The sequence below is a fragment of the Haliotis asinina genome, chromosome 1 (assembly GCF_037392515.1).
Source record: "Haliotis asinina isolate JCU_RB_2024 chromosome 1, JCU_Hal_asi_v2, whole genome shotgun sequence".
Taxonomy (NCBI): Eukaryota; Metazoa; Mollusca; class Gastropoda; order Lepetellida; family Haliotidae; genus Haliotis; species Haliotis asinina.
Window position 1 is genome coordinate 88157989 of NC_090280.1, and position 24643 is coordinate 88182631.

Genomic DNA, 24643 nt, shown 5'->3' on the forward strand with positions numbered 1-24643 from the left:
TTTTTTAAGAAGCCATAGTTCTGTGAAACAAGAAATAAAATTGGTCTGGCCTAGCATAACATTTTGTGTATATAATACATGCTGTTGTTGCTGCTGCTGCTGCTGCTGATGCATCGTCATCATCATCGTCATATCAAAAAGGAGTAGAGAGTAGTGCGAATGTATTTGTCTAAGTTAAAACTGTGATGATTATCCAAACATACAATAAGCTACACCATGTTGCTGATTTACAGCAATTGCGTCCTAAAATACACTGTTGGGGGACTCCTGGGTGTTCTTCGATAAACCAGTATTATGAAAGTCTTGAGAATTACTGTGGCATTTGCTCAACTTTACTTGATACAACTCCATGCTGGACACCCCCTTTAGTGTAAGAAAATGGTTGCAGGATGCTGACTGTTTAGTGTTTCCTTGTTACATTTGCAGGTCATTATTGATTCCATGAAGTACCGGAGTCACCTGACAGATCTGGGAAAACTATGGGTAAGTAGTTCTTCGGACTGTGTCAGTGCTGGTCAGGTTGATTGTGTGGCCACACTGGCTGTCTAGTTTGGACACTGCGTGGTGACCTCATAATCATGATCACTCAAGCTCTGAAGACCTCAAATACTTCGGGATATAGCTGTAATAACGCATTGTTTTAAACTTTGGTGTGTCAAACATACATTTGTCTTAACATAACAGCTCAGTTCAAGAGAGTGTATTCCTGCAAGAGTCATCAGTTTTGCATTTGTGTTGAATAGCTTTGAGATCAATGTTTGACAGTACTTGTATTCATTCATGAAACGATCAGAAGAAGTTTACCATATTTCCTCTAATAAGGGCAAAGGTGCTTATTTTTTCAACGGACTTCCAGACCCGGCCAGGGTCATTTGAGGCAAGCATCTTTTGCGCTTACAGGGCTGCATACCCCAGCGCTTATTAGAGGCTCAGTGCTCATTAGAGGAAACACAGTAATCTATCTATGGTAATTGGTCACAGGGTCTACTGTGTGATAAGAATCAGTGAAAGCATGCATTTGTAATAGTGCTTGTTTCTCAGTGCTTGTTGTTGTGTTCTTTAGTTTGTGTGCCTTTTAGTTGTTTTTGTGTATTTTTGTCTTCACAGGTTCAGCATCATACATTTTATTTATCATGGAAAGCTTTGTAAAGTTACAATCTTTGATGTCTGACTGTCATTGATAATTTGTCTAGTGGGTATTTTCCTTACACTGGTGCTCTATAATTCATTAATACACCTGTGTCCCTCAAGATGAATCACTCTATTTATCTGAGCACAGTGTTTCCAGCCTAGAGAAGCTTCTGTGATAATATTTCCCACAGGACTAGTCATAGTATGTTGAGGCCAATTACATTGTCAGCTTCATACCAGATAAAAAAATATTTTCCAGAAGATTTGTTACGGTATAGGAAGAACCTCTGTTGATCCTTGTGCTGTGAGACCCATCATTGGACCTGCTTACTGCCTTGTAAAAGAATTGAAAGTTTCTCCTTACAATGAAAATGGAAATAGCTGTGAGGGAAGATTTTTTTGTTGGCTAGGGAATAATAGTTCAAGGTCATTTATTTGTCATTTTGATCACTCCATCTGTGCTATAAATTGAACAAATGCAATTTCTGTAAACAGTGGATGTGTTTATTGGATTGAATTGGTTGTGTTATTATCGATTATAGTGTTCTGGATGTAAGATGTTAGGTAAAAAAGATAAGTAAGAAGTAAGTCATTAAATTTGTGGAGAAATGTTTATTGAGAAAAATGTAGTTCTAGTGATATACCGACGTGCACATTTTTCTGCATTTTTTCTGTATTTATGTTGTTTTAAGGAAGAAAAAATCTAAAGAATTCAGAGAGAACTCTAGCAAAGTTACACATATGAAAGAGTTGCTTTGTTAATAAACTCTTTCAGGGTTCCCCTTGATTTGGAAAACCTGCATGTGTGACATAGTGTAAAATGAAAATAGGCATAAAAACAAACATTGAGTCACTTCAATTAAATCACTAATCAAAACCACACAGTTGAATGCTATGGGTAATAAATTTCACTTAATTAATTCCTCATTTCAAATTGATTCGAAAGTACACACGATAATCCTTTAGAATTCAGCCTTTGAGGCACATAAGAAGTTAGTTGGAAACGAAACAAAACAATTTTGGAGAGTCAACCTGACCTCCAAATATTAATGTCTTGAGGGAACCCTGCCAGTTAGACCAAATGTGAGGTCATTGTTTTGAAGCAATGCAATTCTAAGTGTATTGAATTGATACAGTGTGAATGTACAGCTTCAACAATCCATCAACATTTCTGCAATTCCTGTGATATAAGTATATTTATGGGCTGAGAAGCATGAAAAATGTAGAGTATTCATTCATTGCCCCTGTGAGAATATCACATATTGTGAAAGTAAATTAAATGACCAAGAGTGCTACAAGATATTTTCAATATCCAGAAGGATGAGAAGAAAGTCCAAGGTACTGGGTACTATCTTTTTCCACTCACTGAGCCTTTGATTGCATGTGCTATGCATGTTTTTCTTCCAGGGTCATCTGAAAGAGGGGTATGGGAAACTAATAGCATCCTACTGCAAGCTGCTGAAACAGAAGCTAGCCTTTCACAGGAAGGTAAGGAACAGCTGATCCAAGGTACGCTCAGGCTGCCTCAGTAGGCTGTCATTTGTCATTGATATTGTTTGTATTTGTACTGAATGGTGTGTTTGTTTCATGTCATACACAGGAGTATCCTGATGTATGGTGGCTGTAAGTAATTGAGTCTGGGCCAGACAATCCAGTGACAGACGTCATGAGCACTGTAAGCAATTGTCATCAAGCCTATCAGTCTCATTTCACAAAGCGATCATACGTTAAGTTAAATTATAATTGTCATAGTGTTACATTACTTTTGTTAAACATCAGCCTTTTTATGTGTGATTCCTTTTACGATGTGATTGGTGAATACCAGGTCTAACTCTTCAGACATAGAAGTATAGTGCCATTAGAGGCTGCATTGTTTTGAGCAAAACACTCTCACTCACTCACTCACACTCACACATTCTCTGACTCATCCACTCCCTCCCTTACTCACTCACTCACTCACCCTTTAGCATGTTCTGTTCATGTTAGAGATGAGCTGTTTTTGACTGGTTTTCTTTCAGTTCCCAAGGATTCCAGGAAATATGATGATGACAGATGAAACGTTCAACAAAATTTGTGGATCTGATGTTAACAGCTAGTAAGTAGATGATATTCAATCTTTATGTATTGTTTGCTGAAGCATAGTTGCGGCAATTCGAACTGTATATACCATAATAATTTCCCAGACACATCAACCTTTTTGTCTTTTTGTCCTCATTGACTATAGAGTGTTCTTCTTGTTTCAGCTTTGAGTTCTCCATCGACATGCTGGACTACCTGGACGAGATACTCAGCTTCCAGCAAGCAGGTAACAATTGAACGATCCTACAAATACCAGTAATTCCATTTACAATTTAGAAAGTGGTCAAATGTAACAAGTGATGTTTTTGATGAGATTTTCTCTAAAAAGCCGACTTAGTTTGCTGACAATATGTTGACTGGCTCAAAGAGGTTGGGTTTTGAATCCTAGATCAGACTAACCCCCCAACAAGAACTAGAATCTGTAAATTACTAAGAAAGTGTAATCCCAAATATAACACATAGTACAGGTGCTAGCAAATATTGACTTAGTTAAGCAGTCATCACATTTCAGATTTTTCATCTTGTAATAATCAAGGCATCTATAACACTTTAGACCTAAGTCAGTGCTTTCACTGAAGGCTACATGTCTTTAAGTTTCTGTGTTGTTTGATTTCTCTCTAGTGTTTGGTTCACTGGATATGTCCCGTGCCAACTCTATGACAATGTCAGGACAGTGCCGCCTCGCTCCACTCATCCTGTGTATCCTAGATTCCTGCCAGCTGTATGACTACCTGGTCAAGTCTCTTTTCCGACTTCATTCTAGTGAGTGACATCCATGAATATTGATATCTTACATATGTTTAAAGGACACCAAAGCATTTTTTCTTACTTCTTAACGCAGATATTTATCAAAGACTTCTGAGATATATGGCTTCCAAGATTCTTACTTGAGCATGTTTGAGGAAAGAGATTGCTAAAGATCAGGGCTTCCTTTCACAAAGCACAAAGGTGATTGCATGTCACTGAGGTAACCTTAGTAAGTGAAGTTTTAAAGAATGGGAGTCAAGCTTAACTTCAGTAAATGTTCCTTCATGGAAGTAGCCCCTGGTGGTTGCTGTGTCTGACCTTGCTGAGGTCAAAGTATAAGTTCATAATGTCAATCCCTGGTTTGAAAACAGCTTGACATTATTAGATTAAATGCAGTCACTCTTGTGGTTTTCTCACTCCCTCGCAGGCAGTGGGGTAGCCTAATGGTTAAAGCATTTGCTTATCACCCAAACACCCAGGTTTAATTCCCCAAATGGGTACCCATTTTTGGTGTCCCTTGCCTTGATATTGCTGGTATATTGCTAGTAGCGGCACAAAACAAAACTCTCTCACTCCCTTGCTGTTGCAGGTCTGACCCCTGACACACTCTCAGGTCACCGAGAGAGATTCCTCAAGGGTTACAAAAGGTAGGTTTTTACTATAAGTTATCACATCATGTCGAGGGAAATACAGGGTTTTATCAGTCCCTCATAAGGTTGTATTATTATAAGGTTGTATACAACCTTACTCAGGACTGATAAAACACATTTATCCAGCTGAATGTTTTCCCTAATTTAAAAGAAAACAACACGCATCGAATCAACTTGTGTTTATATACGTGAGATGCCACTGTTTGATCTCAATGCACTGCAAGTCACTAAAGGCTTGTCTGTGCATGCTTTTCTCCCTTCACCGAGGCGTAGAGGGGTGATATGACTTTCGTAGCGGGAGTACACGACTTTTATACTCCTGCTTGCGGATAGTGATGGATGTACATGGTATTTTATCAGAGTCACGTGGACAAATCAAAACTCGACATTCTTACATGAGGCTAGATAATAGTCTTTGTCAGAACAGGGCTGTGGTGTAGCTTAGTGGTTCAAGCATTGGCTCTTCACACCCAAAGAGCTGGGTTTGATTACCCACATGGGTACAGTGTGTGAAGCCCATTTCTAGTCTCACCCAACATGATACCACTCGATGAATGCTAAAAGCAGCATAAAACCTAACACACTCACTCTCTTGTCGGAACAATCTGCTTAAAAAGACTACACCAGTTATTTTCTGAGTTTGTACTTCACACATTAAGAGATGACTATTAGTCATTTATTTTATTTCATAGGATATGTATGGCAATGAAGCTGTAATAATGCAGGTTTCTCAATGTGAATAATTGGTGTTTCAGGTTAAAACAGTTTTACCACAGCAGTGCCACACTTCAGTATTTCAAGAACCTAGTCCAGGTTCCAGCATTGCCGGAGGTGAGTCATTTAATGTCAGGACCTGAGACGATCCGGGGTAGAATATTCATTCAGCAACCCATGCTTGCCACAAAAGGCAACTCTGCTTGTCGTAAGAGGCAATTAACGGGATCTGGTAGTCAGGCTTGCTGACTTGGTGACACGTCGTCGGTTCCCAATTCTGCAGATCGATGCTCATGTTATTGATCACTGGAATACCTGGGCCAGACTTGATTATTTATAGACTGCTGCCATATAGCTGGAATATTGCTGAGTGCGGCGTAATACTAAACTCACTCATTTAATGTATCGTGAAATATTGAGGCACAGCATGTTTGTAGAAAGTGCCACAGGTGGTTAAGATATGCAAAGGCTGCTTGGCGAACTCTTCTAAGTCCAAGATTTGTCTTCATGTACTGACAGTTTCTTGTACCTTTGCATCTTGATGTATATCATCCATACATGTCTGAAGCAGGAGCTACCTTCTGGATGGGATCAAGAGACTCTTAGGATAGCCTGATGCTTGTGACTGTTCTTGACATTTGATCTTTGAAGGCTCTCAGAGTTACATGCTCTAAATTAGGTGCTCATTTTACCTTCTTCTGTAATAGGCCAAGCCATTCTAGGAAGTTCAGTTTTGGGTGATAAAGAGGGATTATGGTATTTTGGAACAGTCAGTCCGAACCCTCCTAGTTTAGCTTCAGGTGTTCTGGGCAGAGCAAACAAATGCCAGTTTTGATGGAAGGTGACCATGACCTTTGACCTTTGCACATTGTTAACTGGTATTTCAGTAAACATACCAGCTAATCTGTTGATCCATTTTATGTATAGTTGACTTTCATATTTCTACTCATTAAATACTTGAGGGACACAGTTGGTGCAGTCGTCTAAGCAACCACCTGGTCCAATTGTGGGTTGATTTCTCTTCAGCTTTTGAACTGAGAGCATTTTGGGATGGTAGCTAGCCTAGTGTCAGTCAGTTGTAATCGAAGACTCGAGTTTGATTTCCCACATGGGTACAATGTGTGGAGCCCATTCCTGGTTTTCCCCCACCGTGATAATGCTGGAATATTGTTAAAAGAAGAGTAAAACTACACTCACTCCAACCAGCATTAAATTCGTTTCCCACACTTGAAATGATTCTGTGGTTTTTTTTAGGAACCACCCAACTTCTTGATAGCATCTGACATCAGTAAGCATGTGAAGCCTGTAGCAGTGGTCCCATCGGAACCAGAACCAGAACCAGAACCGGAGCTCGACACACCGGAGGTGGAAAGTGTGGGCAACCTCATAGACACAACTGAGGTAACAGCTCTCAGCAAGGCTTCCATGTCTGAAGACTTTATGACTACAGCCATAAATGCTTTTGATTTTTTACATTTGAGACCTCTTTATTGAAAGATTTTAAAAAAGCAACGAAAGTCATGTACCACTCACCTCCCTTTTCTACATCTTAGTGGTTCAAAATAAATGCAGTTGTAATGACTTTTTGGAATGGTACTTACCTACCATATACTTACCTACCATATGCTGTTTGTGCTTGCCATCGTAAGGAGCAAAGAGACAAGTCATGTGACATAGGTGGAATAGTGGGGCACTGGTTGAAGTTCACTATGCAGAACTACATAACATGCCATGTCAGAAACATGGTTCTGGGTTCAAATCCTTGTTATCGGTTTGTCAGCACCATACCTGAGATTGTGGATTTTACCAAAGTGGTGAACACCTGCATCACTTTTGGTTTGTGTCCCACATTGAACTGACATGCTGCAAAGCAGCAGGATAGTTGTGGTGTTAAACCCAACCCACTCACTCACTCTTAGCTGGAATATTGGTGACAGTATTCTCTTCCTGTGTGTTTAGTTTTTATACTGAATTATATAAAATGTTCAGATTTTAGGTTGCCTGATTTGGTCTGTATGTCACCATTGCTGTTAAATGTGATATAGATAAAAGATGTGAAGCAGGTTTTTGTTCAAAAAAAATTGTAGCTGTAATTACAGTGATCAGACTGGTTTGCATGTGATACTTTCAGTGCATGATTGAAGAAAAGCATTTATCTTTTTAACATGACTAACAGAAATATTAACAGCTCCACTGCCAAGTTACTGACTCATTTTGCCATGTTTTAGCGCCTAACTCTTTGTGACTTCATGATCATGTTCATGAAACAACTCTGTAGAAATCTCAGTTGGACTAACATGCTACTGAATCTCACAAGCCCTTTTGGGGCGATGTGGTAGCCCAGTGGTGAAAGTGTTTGATAATCCTGGGTTTGATTCCCCACATTGGTCCAATGTGTGAAGCCCATTTCTGGTGTCCCTGCTATGATATTCCTGAAATACTCACTCACTCACAAGCCCTGTTGTCTCTATACTCTATAGTATGCACCCTCTTCAATCAAATGTGTCATTCCTCCATTCTATTTATATTTATATACTGGGTCCATAAACACCACAGCCATATTGTATTAGACACTGTGACATATAGGTGAATACTGCCATCACCTATTGTTTTACTTGTGAAAGAATCCTGCAATGTGATTGGTTGACTATGTTCAGCATAATTTGGTTAGAACCTGAGTGAAGATTAAGCTGGTGGTGAATGCATCCATGGTATCTGTCATGAAATAAATAATATATGCTTTACTTGCAAGTCGTGGATGTGTGGCATACTAACTACAGATACCCTGAGCTCAACACTGATCTTTGCATGCTTGACGTGGAGTGTTTGGCTTAGTTGTAGAGAAATACCTCACCAATAACAGCACTCATACACATGAAGGAAGGAAAAACAGCAGTAATATGTTTGGGTCATCAAGATCTGGCTTCCTTCAAAATGTCCTTTGTTTGAGACTAGTCCTCATGATAGACTGTGCATACATAAGGAGAAATTAAGAGGTCATCGGATGGTTCAAATATTTCAGACCTATTTCTTAGCTTGTCATAAGATTATCATGATCATTACAAAAACACTTCACTTTCAACCACTATTTTGATAACTATGATTGAAATTTGGTTATGGTGTATACCCTTTATGTCTGAAATGAATCCCCTCATTTTTCTCAAGAATTTGGGATAATTTGGACTGATAGTGTTAACTTCCACTCTAAATATCAGTCAAAAGGATTACCATAAATCCATGGAGTATCAGTAGATGTCTCCCTCAAACCATCATATCAAAATTTTGTGAAATTTGTTAGGATAGAACTGCATATTATAATTAAACACTTGAACATTACGTATGGAGAATAGTTTTCTGGATTTGCTGTTTGACATCTTACCCAACATAAAATTGACCGTATCACCTTAACCTCTGACCTTGACCTCACCTTCTTGCATCTGCTCTAACCGTCTGCTGTGCTTGAGCCTCTGCTGACAGTGTGGCATGTTCTTGTTTTCCTGCATCAGAATGACAGATTTGACAAAACTTTTGGACAGGAGATGGGCGCATTCAATTTCAATGGAAGGCCACCTGAACCAGATGAACGGTGAGTTATGGGATAATGTATTGCAGACAGGGACCAAAACTTCTGTTTTGAGTCTTATGAAACAAAGTGTCCAGATCCAGGATTTTCAAATGGGAGAGAAGCAGGACCAAACTTTGACATGCCAGCAGAAATGAAGGAGGTGTCAGTTCTTGAGATGGCGACTTTCTGAGATGATTCAACTTCAATTCTGAAATTTCCATTTTATCCAAAAAAGACCCGTACAGAACACAAATTTGTTCTCAATAGCACACCATTTGTGTGAATATCCCATGGTTCTCAAAAATGACAATGTATAAAATATCCACTTCTTCAAGATATGCCCCATGCATGGAGGTATCATATAGTTCTAATGATATTGTACTTGCAGGAAGTGATGGAGGCAATAGTTCTTTCAAGTGCCATCCTTTAGTTTAGACTTAGATCTGTGACACCTTTGGCAAGTCTGCCCTGTGATCCACAGTAACAGTTCCTCAGATCAGTCTGAGAAACAGCATACCTTGCTCAGATGGAACTAAACCATCACAGTTACCCACAATTTCTGTCAGAATCTTTACCCAAGATACTATTGAGAAGTACAGGTTACCCTATGTATAAAATTTGAAAATGGAAAGTGATAAGGTTCTCTCTAAGGTTAGAAATATCCATTTCAAAAACTATTATTTATTATGTCTTTTAGTGGCATTTAGTTGTTTTTGTAGGTGACCGAGATATTTTATTTAATTTTCTTTTTTTTGTCTTCTTATTATTCAAATTACTCAAATTGTTAAATGTAAGCAAGCAGTTCATGAAAGATGATATTCAAAGAAATGATAATGCATGCATTTTATGAAAGTTAAGTGGCAAATTGTCCTGAAACAATCATATGATATGCTATTGTTTTGCATTTGTCCTACAGCGACCAGCTTATAGAACGACTTCAAAGAGAGATTGAGTTCCTGAAACAAGAAATGCACAGAATGAAGACAGAGGTATTGGTTCCATAATCTCTGGGTGTTGGTCGATAGGATGGTGAATCGTGGAAATATCAATTTGTGACCAATAATGTCTCCTGATTGAGTGAGTGAGTGAGTTTAGTTTTATGCCACACTCAGCAATATTCCAGCTATATGGCAATGGTCTGTAAATAATCGAGTCTGGACCAGACAATCCAGTGATCAACAACATAAGCATCGATGTGCGCAGTTGGGAACCGATGACATGTGTCAACCAAGTCAGCGAGCCTGACCACCCGATCCTGTTAGTCGCCTCTTACGACAAGCATAGTCGCCCTTTATGGCAAGAATGGGTTGCAGAAGGCCTATTCTACCCCGGGACCTTCACGGGTCTCTTGATTGAGAGGCATATCATGATTTCCTGCAATAAAGAGTCACCATATGTGTCGTTTTTATTTACTAGTTTTTACTAGGTATTGGCCTTGAGTAGCCCATACTTGTCATGAGTGGCGACTAATGGGTGGTCAGACACGCTGGCTTGGTTGAGCAATTGCACAGATCAATGCTCATGCTGTTGATCACTGGATTGTCTGAACAAGCTGAACAAGCATTGTAAGCATGACCTGAAACTGTACTGTATAGATGTTTATATTTTATTCACTTATGTATTCTTAACATAGATGTATTTGTGGGAAGTTCTGAATATCAGTTCATAGTTATAATAATTAACTACCAGAGAAATGACTAGATTTATTGAGATCACCATGTTTATGATAGTCAGTCAGAGGGCTAGAAATGCAATGAATCAGCCAAACACATGTCTGATATTAACATCAATAACTGCTACACAGCTACAGGCCTCCACATGTTATTTATCAATATCTTTCATTGGCCATTCCAAAAAGCCATCATAGCACAAAGATGATCCTAACTCCCATTCCTTAACATAGACTTGCAACCATCATAGTGCTACAGTTGCTTTGAGAAAGGGGGACTAGAATGATAAATGCCTGCATTGATTATTATGATACCTTTTGTGTCATTTTTATGATTCTGTCACTTCAAATCAATGTCACCTCAATAACACAGCTAATATTGCTGTTAACATGAGACTTTGTACTTTTTGAAGTAAAGAATACATGTATATATATGTGTAGTAACTTTTGGTCATGAACCTTGATCAATATATGACCCAGCAGTTGTCATGAGAATTTATTACATGGTTTTATCTCTGTCTTCCAGGATGGTAGAATCATTCAGTCTTTAAAGGATGAAATCAGCAAAATGGAGAAGCTGTTATCAGAACTGAGGCTATCAGCCGATAAAGCATTAAAGGTAAAACATTCATTCAGTCTGCAAGCAAAATTTAGCAGTGTGTTGATGGTTCAGTTATCTGAAATTCTCATCTGCAGCGTTTGCTCCCTTTGGCACACCATGATCCAATAACTGGGGCTTTGACTCTTTATTGAGCCTTATAAGTGCTCATGAAATATACCAAAGTGCTACGTATGTGATACTTACAACTGCACATTAAGCTGATGCTGTGAGGTATGACTGGAATCTGTGTGCAAAATATATTTTGGTCCAGTGGTTCCAGGCTAGTAAAAATTCATCAGGACCACTAAATGATAAGTTTGCAGTGGTCCTGGTTTTCCAGTGAATATTTTTCCTAAATTGCAAATGTTATTCTGGACAGTGAAGTGTAGACAGGATGACTAATTATTGTGCTCTCACTGGTCCTGTGGTCTAGTAGGAAACTTTGAAAGGTTTATGTCCCTGTGGAATACTGTAAAAGTGGCCAGAAAATCAAACTCACTCACTGTAAGACTCTCTTCTTGACAAAAGGACTTATTACTGTTTTTCAAGAACAATTTATAATGGTGTCATGTGTTTTTCAGGACAGTGAAACATTGAAGAAAGAGAGAGATGAAGCACAGGCTAGTCTAGATGCCCTGGCAAAGCTACCTGAAGCTGAGAGTGAGTATGCTACTTTTGTGCCATTCATCTTGCGTGTCATCTGTAACACGGTAGATAATTCTGGGAAGATAAAACTTCATCATTATAGTGAAGGTGATTTTTTATAGTAGGTTGAATGAAAGATATCTCATTCACTGTAAGGAAGAAGTTATATTTCCATAGAATTATCTCCATTTTTCATCAAACCTATTTCTGTTTGCCATTTGTTGAAGATATTGTTAACATCAAGGTTGCAAACCAGATTTGGCATTTCTATTATCCCAAACAAAATGTCCATCCATTATCTTACCACATTTTATAAGAAGTTATATTCAGCACTATTTGGTCATTGTACACTTGGATTTTCAGGGTGTGCTACAGGTAGAATATAATTATCTAACTACAGTTTAAGGCACTTTTCCTTTTGTTGTTTGACGATGCAGAACAAGCAAAGGCCAACCAAGAGAAGTTCCAGAAGATGAAGGACATCTATGGGAAACTGAGGGAGGAACATGTGCAGCTTCTCAGGAATGTGAGTATCAAGGGGATGTGCGCATACAGGATGTAAAGGCTGGGAAATGTACACTCAAGGACTTATTAACTTTGTGTTCTGGTGCTCAGACATCAATATATTTTGATTTTTATTCCAGCTATCTGGTGGAGCTGTAGCCACTGATTATTATTTGCCACTGAAGTGGGTATAAACTGACAACCGAGCAGAATGGGTTTGTGATGATGGTGATATGGCAGTATGGTCAAAGTTTCATTGCATTGGTTAATAGCCTACCGGTAGACTTCAGGACAATCTATCATTTAATCTTTCTAGCATGCTGATGTAACAAAACAACTTGCGTCTGAGAAGAAGGCAGCTGATGAGAAGGAGCAAGTTATTAAGGTGAGGGATCATCGCTGCACATTCACCTAATTTGTTCATTTAATTTAGTGAAAGTAAATTTGAATAAACTCCAAAAATGGTGTCCAGTATTTAAGAAGCATATTTACACCATTTATCCAGTTCACCCTGATTACATGATTTCAGGGTGTGGAGAGTTATCTCCCTTAGGTGTGCCAAACCATGTCCAAGATCATGGGTTTGGTCCTCAATTCTCCCTGATTACATTTGTCAACACCACTCACGAGGGTTGCTGCAAGTCTTGAACATTCCTCCCCTAATATGATGGAAAAAATATTCAAAGAGGCACTAAACCCAATGCACTGTTGAACGTGGTGGTCTTTCAAAATCGGGAAACAAACAGGCCATGTTGATGAGCTGAGGGGGACTTGACGGTCAGTTACTGATCCTTTATATTTTATGGGATGAGGTTGTAGCACAAATACACAGGGCTTTCACAAGTAACTAAGGTAACCGTAGTGCAGTTTTAAAGAATAGGAGTCAAGGTTACCTTAAGTAGTAAAGGTTGCTTTGTGAGACCCTGGTTCTGATCCTCACACGAACATAGTGTGTAAATCCAATTTCTCAGTTGTAGGATGTCTGATAGTTTGAAGATTGCAATCTCACTCAGTCACTCAATCCAGATACTTTATTCCAGGATTTTGTTTGGTTATAAATCACAACTGTATACATGTAATTGTTACATTGGAATCAATTCTTTTAAGTAAATTAATTTATTACAATGATTTTGTCATCAAATTTGTTTATTTCACACTGTTTGCACTAGTTAAAGCTGTCACTTGCGTTTTAAACTGATCTTTTTGTGTGTTGCATGGCTTTGTGTTCTAGAGAGAATTCAGGTCACAACGAATAATTTCACACAACCTCATTGCTCACTCGACTAACAGATTTGACACAGATCCCTTTGTTTGATCACACTAAACAATTAACAGCTTTGTGATTTCCACATCATAATGTGAGAGCCTATAAGCAGTCCACTTGGAGTTTATAAGGAGTCCACTTGGATGTTGTTACATTTTCACTTTGTTTGATAATTCTACCAGACGTAAATCGTGATCTGTATATCGCAAAGAAAGTTCAGGAAAATTCTTCTATTTTACTATGGTTGTCTACATTTTTAAGAATTTTGTTTATTTTACTGTAAGGATACTGCTATGGAAATGGAGGCCTTAAGAGCATTTTTAGAATTGTACTGGGACATGTGTGTTTGCACATTTTCATCAAAGTTACAAAATAAGTCAGAATGGTGACAGAACCTAATTTTGACAGTAGTTTTTGATGCACAAATGCACAGAAAATAATTACCTTCTTTTGGTTGACCATCCCCACGATCAGGGGTAGTTTTTGATAACCTTCCAAGTTTGTCTTACTCTCCATTTTTCACAACAGTCAAAACCTACCTGCAGTGTGAAACACCTCAAGTCGAGATTTCCACAGATTCTGCATCTCCAGGCCCACCAGGGCTTATTTACAGTTAAAGTGAAGATGTACTTGTATCTGTCCAAATAATTTTTCAGAGACAAAGCATTAGTCTGTGACCCTCCCTGAAAAAAGTAAAGGCGAAACCCCTAACTTCCAGTATAGAGTGTACCTTTCTTCATTATCTTTCCTAAAAAATTTTATGACCCCTCCCCCTAATAAATAAGGTGTTTCAGGGAAGTTGTAGATTGTGAACCTACCTGAAATTGGTTGCATAAGGTATTTGATAGGAGAGTGAAAACTCACAGCTGTGTAGGGTAGCTCTAACCGTCTATGCATGACCTGCCTATTGTGATGTGCATGCCCTGTGTTGATGTCATGTCAGGAGGCAAAGATGGACCTCCAGCGCCTCGAGGAGGAAAAGCAGGTCATCCACAATAACCTGCAGAAAAGTGCAGATGAGGTCACTGGACAGCTGGCTGAGGTCACTGGTAAATGTTCAATGCTGGAGAAGCAGAAAGAGGTGAGGGTCAAGGTCATGTTGGCAGCCGCAGATCCTGGCTTGTGCATGCTGCTACTGTGATTTGCTTTGTGTTGGTGAATGGGTTTTGTTTCTTGTGGTGAAAGGGTCAAGGTTCGATGAATACAGATAATGAAAGGTAAGTTGGCTTTAAATGCAGAAAGTACTACAGAGGACAGGCTATTTATTAATACAAAGTTCATTGCTTGAAATTAATTTGTTCACTTGCTGTGTTTCTGTTTTTCACTGTTTTTGATGTAGGCATTAATTGATTTAAGGTGTTGTGCATATAACTGTATGTGCCCTAAAGATTTCTCTACTTTCCCGAACATGACTCTAAACGTCATTTCAGCTGACCTTGCTCCGAATGTTACCAGAATCAGCACAGGAGTAGTGACTGAATATTTTTTGGAACTATTGAATAGCAGCCAAAATATAATATATGTTTGATTGGCCGACTTATGGTTAGAGCTGTTGGTCCCTTCAAACATGATGGTCTCTTATCACAAGGTAAGATTTTCAGAGTCATGTAAGCATGCCTGCTTGTATGCCGTCATAGTGGAGACAACTCTCAACAACAAGCATGTGTTATGGAGAGATAACCCTGCCAAGCAGTGTGGTATGTATGGTCAGCATGAACTAACAGCATGTCTTATGTGGCTGTGTAAGGTCTCTACAGCTCGCCTGAACATAACGATGGTGTCGGTTAATGTATTGGCAGGCTGCTGGCTTGGATGAGTTCTATGAGGGATGGCAGAAGAGCAAGGTAATGCTAGCTTTCTGTCAAATCAGTGGTATGGTATTGTACACATATTATTTGTAATCAGTCCAGCTTTTGTATCATAAACATTCCCATTGTAGCCACTCCTGCTTATATGCCAGTGTTGCTTGTGAAGATCATTTAATAACCTACCCTTGATCTTACCAATATCTTATGACATATTTTTGTATATACTGAAGGAAATAAAATCGGGAACATGTATCTGAGGAAGATCACCTTGATAGTCCATTTTTAGTCTGTGAAATGTCCAGGTTAGAACTGGTCTGACGCAATTCATGGTTGTGAAGATCATTCTGTTAGCCTACCCTTGATCTTACTATAGTCTGTTTGTCTCAAAAGCGGACCAATGAATTGCAATCTATCTCGAAAAACAACAAACATAAAATACTCATTGAGTATTTTATGTTTATCACTTTTCGAGGTAGATTGCAATTCATCCGTCTGCTTTTGAGAAAAATGAACCATAACGTCTTATGATATATTTTTTGTATGTACTGAAAGATTTAATATCGGAAACGTTGGTGAGTACGATCACCTTTACAGCTTTATAGTACATTTTTAGGCTGTGAGATGTCAGGTTAGAATGGTCTCAAGCAACTCATGCTTGTGAAGATCATTCTGTTAACCCATCCTTGATCTTACAGTGTGTAATGACATAGTTTGTATATGCTGAAGGAAATAAGTCAAGGAACATGTAGCTGAGGAAGATTATGGAAGATGTCTTCCTGATTTATAGGTTTGGTCTTGTGTTTTTATCCCGCTGGAATTGTCTGTAATGTATCAAAGTGTACACTTAAGAATGGACAATTATGATACTCCAATGTATATTACATGCTTACTGTCTTATATGTCAAAATGTTTTCCCAGTAGTGTCATAAAGCAAAACAATCGCCCATATGTCACCTTATAGTATCCCTTCTGACCAAGAGGCAAGTGATTATGTTGAAGGAAAGTACCTGAAGGACACTGTAGATAGATGCATCATGTAACGTGCATTTTGTTTGTTTTCCATTTTAGGACCTTGATAGTAAAGTAAAGAATTTAGAGGACAGTAAATCTTCTCTTGAATCCCAGTTGGAGGAAAGTCAGACATCAGTTGCCTCCCTTGAATCTCGTCTCTCTGAAGTACAGCAAGGAGGGGACCAGCGAGAGCAGGAGCTTTGTGGTCAGCTGTCATCATTGCAGGCAACTTTGTCCACCACGCAGAAGGAATATGAGGAGAGCGAGAAGAAGCTGAGTGAGCAGGTGTCCCAGCTGCAGGCTCAGTTGGACCAAACTCTGGCTGAGAAGGCCTCGAAAGAGGAGTCTCTGAACCAGACTCTTGACGAACTGCAGAAACAGTTGGATCAACTGAGGACAGAGAAGCAGGACAGTGAAAGTCGGCTTGGTGGTCAGATTGATGACCTGCACAAGAAACTGTTAGGTGAGGATGTAGTGAGTCAGTCAGAATCTGAGGTTGCATCAGCAGTTTGTTAGGCATACTGCAACGAGAACGGCAAAACATTCCTAATTTGTCATATTTGTTCTACAAGCTGAATTAACAGCGATCTTGTCATTACATTGACAACGATAAGGCTGATTGTGCATAATTCTTCCCGAAGTTAGGGTTTGTTGCTCGTGCTATCGAACACATGTCTGGATTATTTACATGCCACTGTGATACGTTATAAACCTCCAGTGACGTCACTCTGTTGTCTCGCCAGATTCTCTCTTTACTGAGTATATCTCTGTTCAGCCTTACTTTTTCAAACAAAACCTTGGGGTTGGTTTTCATCCTTTACTTGAAACATGGATGATAGGGACATAATCACTACGTCACTTAGGGTTCTATAAGGTAATATGAACTGTTTTAACTGCTAATGTATACAGTACTTTATTATGAACATTTTCTGTTGAGTGAAGAAGGCTGACATATCTGTATTGCAGAGAGGGGTGTGTCAGAAGGAAAGGCCATAATACAGGATGCCCTGGAGCAGAACGAGAACCCTACCCACACAACTGTCACCTGTACAGCAGGTAGGTTGACAAATATAGAGATAGGGGCACAGCCTTGTGAAAGCAATATGTGATTAGCTGCAGGGATTAAGCTGACCTCTCATTACCCAGTACCATATGAATAACCAAAGTATAGTAAAATAATATGAATGAACAGGGTTTGGTCTGGATAGAATACAGAATGGAAATATTTGTGTCCTATGAAGTAAGGAGTTACAGTTACCATTCAAAACATTTAGAGCTTGTCAGTACTAGTTACATTTGACATTTTCTTTGTTGATGCTTGCAGTAGGAGTCAATCACTACATCCTATTCAGTAAAATGTGTTCATGATGTCAGTGTATAGGTTGTGTGCTCCAGGCCATCATGATATGAAGCTAAATATTTTCTTTCCAGAGTATTTACTAATGAGGGCAGAACCTGTGTTGGAGAGTCTGACACAGCTACAACAGAGTCATGGTGCATACACAGGGGAAAAGAAAGGTGAGGTTTTCATCAGTCTCATAGGCATGGAAATAGCACCTGCAATTCTACCTTGGAGGACTGGTATGAAAACTTGACTACAAATAGTAGCTTATTAGTGTAAACTTCCCAAAATTATTATGCTAGAAAATGTCAAGGACAACATGATTCAGTTCATGTCACTATTCTATGTCATCTGTATGGCTGATTTTGAAGGGTTTTGGGGGTATCAGATTGTGTGGTACTTCTTCATAGTGCAGAATGTAACTTGTTTGTTTCAGATTTAGATATCCTGATTGGAACAATCAGCATGTTTTCACATCGAATGAGTGACTGTATCGTGCATGGGTTTGCTACGTCCCACTCTGCACAGATAGAGCCGGGGGAGGAACTAGCCAATGCTTGTCGAGACACAGGGAGTTCCGGCATGGCACTGCTTGATGCTGTTGGCAAAGGTATTCTGTCTGTATTTGTTGCTAGGGGCCTTTTCTCAGATTAACAGTCCATGACCCTTGTTCCTCAAGGCAATAGAACTATGATCATCGCAACTCTATGTTAAAGTATGGGAGTTACGGTCGTCTTGGCGCTATGATTGGGCCCAGTTCCTCAAAGCGATTGTAGAGTTGTTGCAGTCGTAACTCCCGTAGTTTATCATAGACTTATGAACTGTCAGAGCACTACACTCGCTTTGAGGAACAGAGCCCTGAGTGGCTACCTGTGACAGACTAACCTGACTGAGGTGATTGCTGTTGTGATGGGACTTTGCTTTTTTCTGTCCGTTATAGTGGTGGTCACTTTATTCTATCAGAAGGAGGATAATTGTGTTAAATAATACACCTTTTGATTAACATTAACAGTGTGGACATCACTGTACCTTCATGCTCTTGGATATCTGTGACAGCAAGTACTGTCAGCTATTTGGGTTTTGTTTTCAAGATTCTGACTGTAACATCTTAATGTATAGACAACTAGGGTTGTATTCACCCCAAGAATAGTGAACAGGATCGATACATTAACCTTGTTGTTTTCTGACCAATTTATGAATCACTGCTGACTGTGAAGTAAGTCTCTTTAATATAAAGTTGTTTGCCTTTTCTTGTAGGTGGCAGTGCAACATCTGAGGTGGATGATTGCATCCAGAAAGTGCAATATGTGATGAAGCTGGCTGAGGACCTTGTCCCCAAGATGGAGGACGTCAAGGCAGAGGAGATAGGGGACCTAGTGGACAAGGAGATGTCCTCAACAACAAAAGCCATTGAAGAGGCAGCCAAGAAGATAGAGGTGAATAACACTTGCTCTGGATGCAAACTAGGCTTCTTTCAGTGGCATTTAGAAGAATGTGTGATGAACAGCGAGGAGAGTTCTATGGATATAGAACTTTTTTCATATAATATGAGCGATGTTTAGATGTAGCGACTATATGTTGCTTGATAATGTTGTTAGCAGCTGCAACAAAATGTTGCTCATATTATGTACTGAGGAAAAAAATGATCACATGAAAGCATGAGTGTTCCCTTATTTTGACATATGTCTCTTCACAAGCCATGCGATGCCAAAGTTGGAAGAAATCTTGGAAACAAATAATTGAACACTTGTCCTCCTTTCATGTGATCCTTTATTTTTTTCCCTTCAGTATAATAAAGAAGTTTTATATGCATAGAACTCCCCTTGTTGCACGAACTAGGCAGATCCTTCAACAGGTTTTATCCAACACCTTCAGATGGTGGGGGTATCACTGTAATAAAGATGCTTGCCTGACAAACTTTGTTCCCTGTTGGGCACATGTGAATCTGATCTCTTTCCTGAGTAAGGGTAGTGAGGTAGTCTAGGGCCTAAAGCGTTTGATTCCCCACATGGGCAGGATAAGTGAAGCCCATTTCTGGTGTCCCCTGCTGTTATGCTGCTGTAATATTGGTAAAAGCCACATAAAACCATACTCATTCACTCTCACACTTTGCAGGGTTAATGTCATTTGTCTCCTGCAAACAAGTGCATGTACACACGCACCATTCAAGCTTGCTAGATGTGGAAATCTGGATGTTAATCTGAACCTTCACTGTGTTTGTTTAACAGGAGATGCTTCAGAAGACAAGGGAGGACAATACGGGTATCGAGCTGGAGGTGAATGAAAGAATTCTAGACGCCTGCACAGCTCTCATGAAGGTCAGTAAGCACATGGATCTGTGACATGGATCTGTTCCTTGTATGATTATAAATAAGCTACTTGAATGCCAGTGGACCTTATGCCTTCTTTCATTACAGGTCCATTAACTCATGAACAGCTTTGGTTTCTTGACAACAGTTATTTTTCGAATATTTTGTTTGTGGACATTCCTCCTTAAAAAATTGCTCGTTAGTAGATGGGTTTGGCATATATCTTTCTCACTCACATGTTGCTATTCCAGTTTAACTCTGGCATGTGTTCATGAAACAGCAACCGTAACCTGTAATGTGCTAGTTCTCTATTTTTGACTTACATTGTCTGGTTTCAGGCCATTAAGGTGCTAATAGAGAAATCCAGGGATGTGCAGAGGGAGATTGTACTTCAGGGCAGGGTGAGTAACCAACTGTCAAGGATGAGCTGTTCTAAGATGCTTCGGTGAGAGATCAAAGGCGCCGACAATACTTTATCAGACGATAATGTGCACTTTTTGCATTATGTCACAATGTGTTGACATCACTGAGCCATTCCAGTCTGCCCTTGTAATCAAACTTTTTGCATTACGCCACAATGTAACTGACGTCACAATGGTTGTCAGTTGCCATCGCCTCGTACAGCCTACCACAGTAAACTGCTTTGTCGCATCCTGTTTCTTGGTTTGCAGTTGCATCACACAGCTAACATCACTGATGGAAACATTATGTTTATGTTTTCCGAAGGATAAAATCTGTCATAGATTCGACTCAAAATTTTACAGAGACACAGTAATGTTTGCAGTGTTTACATTCCCACTATGCAATCGTGGAATGTCGCATGACTAGTCAGCTTCAGCTGAATGTACTGATCTAAACTTTCGTTGGTAGTAGAAATGAGGTTATGTTGCCTTGTATGGTTTAAGAGAATCACAGATGTAATTAAAATGATGTAGAGAAGATATTTAACCCGAACATGAACCGTCACCAAACTGTTCATCATTTGTTTATCTAGTAACGTTTGTCTTAATGTAGGGGGCTGACATGTCAAAAGAACAGCACGTCAGTTAGCCCAGTGTGAGGATTCTTAATTTAGATCACAGACACCGTCATTTGTTTTCTGCCATAGATTAATCGAAATTAGGCTTAGAAATTATTAAATACAGCATCTTAGAAAAGAAATACTGTTTGTTCTATCACCATGTATAGTGTAATAAAGCACACTTTCGCCCTGAACTATTATATCATTAAAGCACTCGGACACAAGCGTGGTAGAATGAACTGTATTTCTTAATTATCATTGCTACTTTTGGGAGTGTCACAGTTGACAAGAACCATATATGGCCAGGCAAATGTAGTCCATCTATCCACCCAAGCTGTCACATTTCTTTCTCTGAAGAATATGTATACTTTCACTGTTTAATAGAAGAGGCTGTCTTATCACCCTGAATCATTCTACATGTTCCTTCTACACAAAGCTGACAGACTTTTTATGTGTGACATGTTGTCACTCTGTGTCTGCTAGCCTTGCATTAAGATCCTGGCCGAAGCTGCCAGTGTTTGTACCTTTTACAAAACTGTAATGTGTAAATGCAACACTTTATGTAATCATAACAGAGAAGACCCTTGAAGGTCCCGGGGTAGAATAGGCCTTCAGCAAATCATGTTTGCCATGTCATCGGTTCCCAGTTGTGCTCATGCTGTTGATCACTGGATTGTCTTGTGCACACTTGATTATTTACAGGCCGCCGTCATATAGCTGGAATATTGCTCAGTCCAGCTAGAACTGAATTCACTCACTCACTGCAGCGCTTTATGTAATCGTTACAGAGAAGCAGATTGTTAAGAGTGAAATCCTGAATTCACTCACTATTCCAGTGTCAGCTCCATGTGTCTTTCTGAATGTTTCAGGGGCCGTAGGGTAGCCTAGTGGTTAAAGTGTTTGCTCATCATGACAAAGACCCAGGTTCAATTCCACTTATCTGTACAATGTGTGAAGCCCATTGTGGTATCCCTTGGCTGTGATTTTACTGGAATATTGCTAAAATATTAACTGACTCAATGAATGTTTCAGGGGACGTCAACAGCCAAAGATTTTTACAAGAAACATCACCGCTGGACAGAGGGCTTGATATCAGCTGCCAAGGCTGTGGGCTTTGGTGCCTCCACACTCATGTAAGTAAGATTAGAAACAGAGAGAATATGTTCTTTGCTTGCTGTGTTATGTCATCGTTCACTCAGAAACTGAGTCACTGAAAACTGGCAGAAGCAGTTCAAATCCATCAACACAAGCCCTCAATCAACAGAGATCAAGGATACCTCATTCCATCCGCCTACAATGAGCTGATAAAAAGTACAGAACATCAATCATTACTAATTAATTCCATCTGCAATGTATATCCTGAACATGTGGCTTCCCCCTATTGTTACTGTATTATAACCAGTTCCATTGTTATCCCCCGCAACACGCTTTGTGGTGGATATTAAAACGCACCACATTCATCATTATTCATCAACTTCTAAAATGCCAATCAAACAGGCAATGAACCAGATGGTGCACTGAGTAGATGTTGATGTTTGAAGGGAGGCAGCAGACAAGCTGGTGAAGGGTGAGGGCAAGTTTGAGGAACTAATGGTGTGTGCCCAGGAGATCGCAGCCAGCACTGCACAGCTTACTGTGGCCTCCAAGGTAAAAGCTGATCGAGGGAGTCAAGGATTGTCAGAGCTGTCTCGAGCATCAAAGGAAGTTAATGAGGCCACAGGAAATGTTGTGGCATCTGCCAAAACTGCATCACAGATAGTTGAAGATAAGAGTGAGTTTAGTTTCTGACATTTTTGTCGGGATTGGGTATATTGATCATACTTTTAAGGATCATTTCTGTAGTATGCATCACCATGACTTCAGGTAAAACTGACAGTCTACCAAACCATGAGGGTGGTGGGTTAAACATAGGTTTTGTTGTTATTTTTCTCATTTAACCAAAAATGTACTCACATTTTCTTCACAAGTAATGTTTTCTGTTAGAATTGCATGCCCAAACAATGCAAATTCAAGTGAAATTTCTTTCAAGTTATCTCCCCTGTATCCAAGACATCAAAATGATAGCAAGTGACTGAGTCATATTTACTGTGTAGAGTAATGATCTGCATGTACAATCAAAGTCAATCACTGTCAAACACTTCATCTTCCAATATATACCATTGAAATAAAGTAGGGGATATTCCATCTTGCAAGCACACCACTAACCAATGCCAGTGCATATGAGAAATAGTAATATTTTTCCATACAATGAGACATTTCCTAAGTTATAAATTGTCACATTTTCCCATAATTTCTCTTCTTTATCCATTTCCTCCTTGGCTTCATCATTTACATTTTATAAATCTTGTAAATCCAATACCCCACTTTTTTAAATGGTATATTACAGTACTGGTATCTATATCACAGTATATAGTCATGCAGTTGTTTTTGCCAATAAACAGTCCTGACTGAAACATTTGCTCACTGTTGAGTCCCTGAAGGCAACATGGGTTTGATGAAGTCCGCAGGTCCTCATGTATAGGGTTGACCAGTTCCAGATAGGGTCATCCTACATATTAGTGGATGCTGGTTCAGAATGTGTCCCAGTATCTCATGCTCATCTAAAGCATATGATTTGAGAAATCATCATTGATTCATTACCAAAACTCATGTAAAATTGTATTGAGCAGCAAGTGCAACCTGTTTTTGCCTGGTGCAACAAGGTTATTATCAAATGTTGCACTGAGTGCAAGTAGGTTTCATTTCTTAAAACTGAGCCCCAAGAAGTTTGGCCCCATGGCCAATACATTCAGACCCAACTTCACTTGTAAATGCTTGCTACTTCCTGTAAGCAGATGTACACTGTTGTTACTGCTTTAGATCTGATGGACTTCTCCCAGCTGTCTCTCCACGATACAAAGAAGATGGAGATGCAGACCCAGGTTAGTGGGATACCCAGTGGTTTTACAAATTTCCGGTAGCTAGCATCACATGCTGTTCACATGATTGTTACTGTCTCAGCATTTTTCATCACCTTATTGTCTCACCATGTCTCATCACAAGCTGTTACTGTCTCACCACATCTCATCACCTTATTGTCTCACCATGTCACATCACAAGCTGTTACTGTCTCACCATGTCTCATCATCCTATTGTCTCACCATGTCTCATCACAAGCTGTTACTGTCTCACAATGTTTCATCACAAGCTGTTACTGTCTCACCATGTCTCATCACCTTATTGTCTCACCATGTCTCATCACAAGCTGTTACTGTCTCACCATGTCTCATTATCCTATTGTCTTACCATGTCTCATCACCTTATTGTCTCACCATGTCTCACCACAAGCTGTTAGTCTCACCATGTCTCATCACAAGCTGTTACAGTCTCACCATGTCTCATCACCTTGTTGTCTCACCATGTCTCATCACAAGCTGTTACAGCCTCACCATGTCTCATCACAAGCTGTTACAGTCTCACCATGTCTCATCACCTTATTGTCTCACCATGTCTTATCACCTTATTGTCTCACCATGTCTCATCATCCTATTGTCTCACCATGTCTCATCACAAGCTGTTACTGTCTCACCGCCTTATTGTCTCA

At 39.5% G+C, this 24643-nt stretch overlaps 1 protein-coding gene and 1 pseudogene across 7 annotated transcripts in view; both read left to right on the top strand.

Moving 5' to 3' along the window:
* The window catches only part of LOC137299120 (huntingtin-interacting protein 1-like), a 73473-nt gene that overhangs the window by 32999 nt on the left and 15831 nt on the right, over window positions 1-24643 (top strand). For 4 of the 7 annotated variants that reach the window (XR_010957783.1, XM_067831664.1, XM_067831630.1 and 1 more), the window contains exons 4-28: window positions 427-483; window positions 2539-2619; window positions 3150-3226; window positions 3375-3436; window positions 3832-3972; window positions 4547-4604; window positions 5363-5438; window positions 6576-6722; window positions 8858-8907; window positions 9803-9875; window positions 11082-11174; window positions 11738-11816; window positions 12239-12327; window positions 12622-12690; window positions 14513-14650; window positions 16446-16851; window positions 17355-17444; window positions 17820-17906; window positions 18167-18340; window positions 18988-19166; window positions 19959-20048; window positions 20378-20440; window positions 22093-22193; window positions 22602-22831; window positions 23920-23981. Coding sequence is in view for 6 of the 7 variants with exons in the window: in XM_067831664.1 (XP_067687765.1) it covers window positions 427-483; window positions 2539-2619; window positions 3150-3226; window positions 3375-3436; window positions 3832-3972; window positions 4547-4604; window positions 5363-5438; window positions 6576-6722; window positions 8858-8907; window positions 9803-9875; window positions 11082-11174; window positions 11738-11816; window positions 12239-12327; window positions 12622-12690; window positions 14513-14650; window positions 16446-16851; window positions 17355-17444; window positions 17820-17906; window positions 18167-18340; window positions 18988-19166; window positions 19959-20048; window positions 20378-20440; window positions 22093-22193; window positions 22602-22831; window positions 23920-23981 (2772 nt within the window). In the remaining variant the exon portion in view is untranslated. Of the gene's footprint in view, window positions 1-426; window positions 484-2538; window positions 2620-3149; window positions 3227-3374; window positions 3437-3831; window positions 3973-4546; window positions 4605-5362; window positions 5439-6575; window positions 6723-8857; window positions 8908-9802; window positions 9876-11081; window positions 11175-11737; window positions 11817-12238; window positions 12328-12621; window positions 12691-14512; window positions 14651-15368; window positions 15414-16445; window positions 16852-17354; window positions 17445-17819; window positions 17907-18166; window positions 18341-18987; window positions 19167-19958; window positions 20049-20377; window positions 20441-22092; window positions 22194-22601; window positions 22832-23919; window positions 23982-24643 lie in introns of all 7 variants that reach the window. The other 3 variants (XM_067831672.1, XM_067831646.1, XM_067831683.1) reach the window with 3 other exon arrangements.
* LOC137259008 (small nucleolar RNA U3) lies at window positions 22872-22958 on the top strand (annotated as a pseudogene).